We start from the raw sequence: 6,086 nt of genomic DNA, 5'->3' as shown, positions 1-6,086 counted from the left end.
GTTTCTATGTCATTAGTCTTGTGGAGACATTAAGTTGGTAGAAGTTCTATACCTTGCACATCATTTTCACATTTCAAGTTAGAAGGTACAATTTTTATATCGTAAATGTTTGAGAAATTGTGCATTTTGTTGAAGAGACTTGAAAGTGTGCAGTGTGCTTAAATTCAATTTTCTACCAAGAGTATCTGAGAAAAAGTGACGATGTACCAAACACTAGCAGCGGATGGGATGCCAAGAAATTAAACATTGGCAAAACCTTGGTAGTATTTGTTATGATGATTCTTATGACCTCCTGAATATGATGAGGTTTTAAAGTCTCAATTTTTTATGTGTCAATGTTTAAAAATGCTAAACTGAAAAGTCCAGCATTCCTACACGCATGTTCTGATAAGGATGGGGAGCTGTTCTATTTCTGTGTGGACACTATAATCATTTGAAGGAGTTTTATTCCTTCTGTCTCTCTAATCTTCCTGGCCTGCAAGGGAAAAGAACATCTTCTCGATTGCTAATCAAATTTTGCACAGCCTTGACTATAAATGGCATATAAAGATGCAGAAATATTTACTTCTCAACTCCTCTCCTACCAGATTGACAAATAAAGGATTAGATTTTGAAAGCTGATTGTGCTTAGGAGGCCAAGAGGGACATCGTACCAAATAATTTCAAAATTTAGCCTGCGCCGTATTTCTTTGTATTCTGCTTCCAGTCTTTCTCATGTGTACCTGATGACGTCTCTGGATACAAATTCTTAAGACGTGTTTTGGACGACTTTGGAGTGCAAAACAGGTCTTAAGCAAACAAAATGAAACAAACGGAAAGAAGTGAAGTCTTTCAAATTAACTGTAAGTGTTAACCCAATCTTTCCCTGTTTTTAAAGAAGTTCCTGACAAGTCATCAACTTATAATCACTTTGTGCTTTAACTCAACGCTTTTAGTGAGCAGTGATCTTGTTATAAATCAATCCAAGTGGATGCACAAACCCTTTATAATACCTACATATACGCTGCCGCTCTTTTAGTTTTAAAACACTCCAGAACCTTTTTCTAGTTTTTTTTTCTTGATTCGCTGATGCTCCTTTACAATCCAATGGCATTACTGTTCATGCAAATAAATGCTACATTTGAAAATGTTGCACATGCTCCTGATATTTCATGAGAGGGAGGAGATACACAGGCAGGCCTTTCTGTCGAGTAGCTGTTTGCTTTGTCTTCCTTGTCAGCACTTGCAAGGCGTTAACCTCTTCTTTTCTTTTACTCATCTTGGTGATCAGAAAGTGAATGAGGAAAATCAGAAAGCAAGGAAAGAAAAACTAATTTAAAGAACAAAACATGTACAAAAAGTAATGGGATGGTAAAATTTTCATAATTAAAAATCGAATTATTTTAACTTAAAAGCTGTGGGATCACAATTTAACCGACAGGTTTCTTCAGACAAGATAACAATGTCAACAAAAAGATGCTCAATCGTACGTATAGTCAAGAACTGGAATTACTTTGCCCCTACTCATGGCTGAAACAACCAGCTGTAACAAGTTATCATCATGATGGTGAATACATAATTTACAATAAAGGCAAAATAAGGAAATTTAACGGGGGGAGGGTTCCCCTAAAAAAGTTAAACTTTTCTTCGGAAAATAACTTTTCTTTGTCTTTAATATGGAAAATTCGATATTCAGTCAAGCTTAATAGATTGAAGACAGTAAAAATCAGTTTGAGCCAATGTAAGATGACATTTCTTCATTTTCCGTAATGTAAAATGATAATTTTTCACTTTTTCAGTGAGCTGATAATGGAGGGAGGGGGAGAATTTAAAGGATTAAGACCAATCCACACAGGTCAGTCATTCCCGGGGGACAAGTTTTGGGACCCTATTACACAATGCAGCAGAAAGATTAAATGCAATGCACTTTTAATGGATGCAACCACTGAGGGCCAGGCTAGGGAGTGGATTTCAAAAAGATGTGCAGTAGGTAACTGACCTGTCTGGATTGGTCTTAGAAAAAACACCCGAAAGTTGCACTTTCCATGAGGTTTCTGACTCTCAGCGGAATGGCTTGAACTATGACATGCTAAGTACCCGAGTACTTACTGAGCATTCTTACTTCGTAGTTTTTAACACTTAAGTGAGAGAAAACACTTAGAATGGTTAGGGGTTCAACTAATATGAATGACTTTTTAAGAAAGCATGTTCTTTCACATTTTCAAAATACCTTTAGTTGAACTTTTTACATTTAAGAATTTCATCTGAGCAGATAAGCTGTTCGTAATCAGATCAGGCTCTTGGCAAAATTTCAAGATTAGCTGTTCGAGAAAAATGGAAGAACCGCATTCTGACCTGAAGTCATTTTGGAAGCAGTAATATTACTCATAGTCCATTTCTACTCCCGAGAGACAGCGGAAGTTCCAGTTAAAAAGAACAACAGAAAATAAAATTCAGTTACAACTTCACAGAGGAAATTAAACTTCTTCCTTGTTCGCTTTAAATCCAGTGTCTTAGAACCCAAAATTTCTCAAGAAAAGCGTATGCAAAACTGCTCCAGTCTTAGAATCCAATGGTCACTTTAATTCGGTCTCAAGCTGACTGTTTGGCAAGGCTTTTTCTCTTCTTCTTCTTCTCTTTTGGACTGTCGTTATTTGCAGCGGTAAAAGAATTGTTAGCTGCTTCACCATCGGAGGATGGTTCCAACTTGACACTGACTCTTTCAGTCTTAATTTTTTTCTTCTTAGCACTCTCAACTGACCCTATAACAGCACTTGTTTCGCTGACTTCGTTAATTTTACGCTTTTCTGGTCTTTCTGGAGTAGTAATAGCTGCTGCAGGAGAATCACCCGATTTTACATTTTCTTTCTTTGAACCTGTAATGCCGGCTGCTTCTTTCAGTTTCTGTTTCCTCTTCAGGCGTTTTTCCTTCTTCTTTTGCGAAGCAGTTTTTGGAGGTTGACCATTAGCTGGAAGCGGTAGAACTTTCATGTCCTTGATCAGTTTGAACACCTCTTCGATGACAGGAAGGAATTTAATTTTGTATTTGACATCATGCACCAACCAGTACTAGATTTGAGGACAAACAAGGAATATTACTCAACAGGATGCATTCAAGAAAGGCTGCATATGCGATGAAAAGTGGCAAGAAGGAAGCAGAGTCAATGACTCGTTCAGAGAATGATAAAGTGGTTGAAATGTAGATTCATGGGCGTATTCAAATGACCCCGATTCCCTACAGCCTGCCAACTATAAAAAATAGACTAGGCCGTTCACGTGACTCCACACTTTACGCACCACTTCCCAAAACTTGGACTATGGAACATTAATTACCAAGAAGAACCATTTCGCCAAACAAATTCACTCAGTATGCACAATTCTGAAATGCTGGCCATTACACTATCTTTCACAGAGGTTTTAGCATGATCCTGTCTTATATTGGATATTTTATGCAGAATATTTGATGAGAGATTTTTTACCTACCTAGTTCAAGAAAGCTCAGAAAATACTATTTTCCTTAATGAATTTATTGAGAGTTAGAGTGAAGATAGTTTTTCTATTTGTAGATACACTTTTTAAACACATGGCAAAAACAGGGGCATTACTTTCATGCTACAACACAGCAGATAATTTTGAGAAACAAAATGCTGCAGAGAATGAAAAAAGCAAAATACTTACAACAAATCTTTTTCCTCCAAGCGGCAGCCGAGCGGTGCATTTTTCTAACTTTTTCAAAAACATTGGCGATAAATGTTCTTTCACAGCCTCCTCTTTGACCATCTTCCCAAAAACATCATCCTTGGATTTCATCTCATTTCTTTTGCCGTATTTTCCAAATTCTTTTCCTTTATTAATATTCTTTTTCTTTGACGGTGAGGCGCTTCCATCGTTAGCTGACTTGGTCGGAGAGGCAAGGGCGCTCTCTTTACTTTTCTGGGGCTTTACAGCTGATGAAACGGAGTTCTTTTGGAGGCCTTCACCATTGGCAGCTTTTACAACCTTTGGTGTTGAGTCATTTCCCACTAGTTTCAACTTCCTAAAGGACAAGAAAAAACAAGCACACATTTTTAGCTGAAGCCTACTTTTCAAACAAATTAGAACTTACATGAGCTACTTACTTCTCAATAAAACAAGTAATTCTTGTGAATTTTGATTGTTCTAAATTATTAAATTCAGGAAACATACATGGTTCATCCAAAAAAAAAAAAACTGCACTCAATTTAACTAGGTACCAGTGAACAGATGGATCTAATGAGCTACTACTTGTAGTCTCATAGAGTAACTCATTAGCTTTCAAAAAAGCCCTGATTAAGCTTAACTTGTTGGAAATGAAGCAAGTTTTGACAATTTTGAGAGCGTTTTTTGAGAGGCATCTTCATCTACTTCTGGAGACTTTTTCAAGGGGGAAAAACAACTTTAAAATCAAGATTCAAAATGAGCATTACCTTAAGAAATTTTTTTTCATGAAACACTTACTTGTCTTTCTTTTTTGGAGTAGGAGTCATGTCTGCATGATTTTTTTCAACCTTCAACATAACCATTGCACGTCAACTGCAATCATGAAAAAAATAGGAGCTGTTAGTTAAGACAACTGAAGTAAAATTAAGTTGACTAAAATGGAGTGGTGATCTAAGACCATCCACTGTCCATTGTCCTTTAAAATTTTTGGTATTGATCGTTATGCACTTTTACTAGTACCACTTGTGCCTTCATACTCAAATGGATGTGTCGATTGTGTCTCTACTTCACTCACATGAGGCGTATTTTTACATTATTCCTTTATCTGAGGTACTTGAAGAATAAAATGGCAGCTGCTGGACTTACAAGAATCACTCATGCTATACGTTAAAGTGGCAACAACATGGTCATACTGCTGATATCAGTTCTTGGCAAGTAGTCCCCAGGTCTCGTATGCATCAAGACCTAAAACAGCAGCCGCCTCCCGGCTTCAATGCCAGTTGTTACAAACTAGTCTCAGGAGGTCTGTGCAAGAAGACAGCTAAGAAGTGATTTTGATGCCATGCCAGAATTCCTTTGAATATAATGTGTTCTGAGGAGTAATTTTTGCCAACTCACCAACGCAGCCTTAGTAACTTCCGGAGACAGAGCATTTGCGACTATGAGTGAAGATGCACTTCCAATTGATTGAAGGCACCACACAGTAACGCAATAAGCAAAAATGATTGTGTGGCTTTCACTAATGTTAGGTCTTAAAATTTATCATGTATTGGCATCAACAGTCACTACGGAACCACTATGAATTCACTTCATTCCCAGGCTTCGATACTCTCGACTTCATCTAGAAATTCTACATGTCACTGGGCGGAAGTTGAAATATCAGTAAAGTCACCACCTCACAACAACTGGCATTAGAGCTAGACCAAGACAAGAAGCAGATTACAACAAAGCAGACCACTACAAATCAAATTATTGAATGTTAAAATGAATTCTTCGGTTCATTCAAGCCACGACAAAAGTGCAGAGGAGTTCCAAATGACGTCTCTGGTGGCTCCACAGGATAAATTTTAGAGGTTAAAATCTTACACGTATTTTGAGGCGTTCGCCAGTTAAGCAATCAAATCTTCGGCTTGTTTCACAACTGCAGATGCTATGAGGATCATTCCTGCCTTTATTAACCCTTCTTTAAAGACTTGTTGATTATCCACAATGAGATTTCATATAGGCTCATCGTACTCTGCCGTAACCTAGCATTCAGTTTCAAATTCTCTGTTCTCTCTAATGGGGTCTTGGGGCATGAAGAATTTATCGTTAAAATGATGCGGGAGGTTTTGGGTGCCTCTAAAAAACGCTGAAGGAACAGATTCCTTAAAAATGGGGTGTTTATACAGGAACAAGAGGTTCGGACGGTGATGTTTGTGTTGTTCTGCACCATGCGAGTTCCAAGGGAATTAAAGGAATAAATATGATATAACGGATAAAACTTACAAGAAATTGCTGGCTTATGGAAAGGATCCAATTTGGAAATGGAGGAAAGTAGAATCAAATAACACGAATAATTATTCTGAATTTACAGCCGAAAACACGTGGTTTCGATTCCGTGGGACAGTGAATTGTGAAAGAACGGCAACGCCGAGAATTAACAAAAC

At 37.5% G+C, this 6,086-nt stretch overlaps 1 protein-coding gene across 2 annotated transcripts; it reads right to left on the bottom strand.

Moving 5' to 3' along the window:
- Positions 1–1,340: 1,340 nt before the first annotated feature.
- LOC109031077 (uncharacterized) lies at positions 1,341–6,074 on the bottom strand. Of its 2 annotated transcripts, XM_072298060.1 has the most exons (5): positions 5,926–6,061; positions 5,056–5,354; positions 4,456–4,530; positions 3,658–4,015; positions 1,341–3,048 (listed from the first exon to the last, which is right to left on the bottom strand). In XM_072298060.1, exons 3-5 carry the CDS (start codon positions 4,518–4,520, stop codon positions 2,572–2,574), a joined length of 900 nt encoding a protein of 299 aa, XP_072154161.1. In that variant the 5' UTR covers positions 4,521–4,530; positions 5,056–5,354; positions 5,926–6,061; the 3' UTR covers positions 1,341–2,571. The 2 variants fall into 2 exon arrangements, with proteins under 2 accessions (XP_072154161.1, XP_018897932.2); XM_019042387.2 differs by lacking the exon at positions 5,056–5,354 and having other exon boundaries at positions 5,926–6,074.
- Positions 6,075–6,086: the final 12 nt, after the last annotated feature.

This window comes from Bemisia tabaci, chromosome 3 (assembly GCF_918797505.1).
Source record: "Bemisia tabaci chromosome 3, PGI_BMITA_v3".
Lineage (NCBI taxonomy): Eukaryota > Metazoa > Arthropoda > Insecta > Hemiptera > Aleyrodidae > Bemisia > Bemisia tabaci.
Note: the sequence above shows the minus strand (reverse complement) of the source record. Positions and strands in the feature narration are given on the sequence as shown.

Excerpts from the sequence above, each read along its gene's own strand:
- LOC109031077 (XM_019042387.2), bottom strand. The coding sequence starts at position 4,520 with ATGGTTATGTTGAAGGTTGAAAAAAATCATGCAGACATGACTCCTACT. Across the intron at positions 4,016-4,455 it reads ACTCCAAAAAAGAAAGACAA|GAAGTTGAAACTAGTGGGAA; the intron begins GTAAGTGTTTCA and ends CTTGTCCTTTAG. Across the intron at positions 3,049-3,657 it reads TTGGAGGAAAAAGATTTGTT|TACTGGTTGGTGCATGATGT; the intron begins GTAAGTATTTTG and ends CCTCAAATCTAG.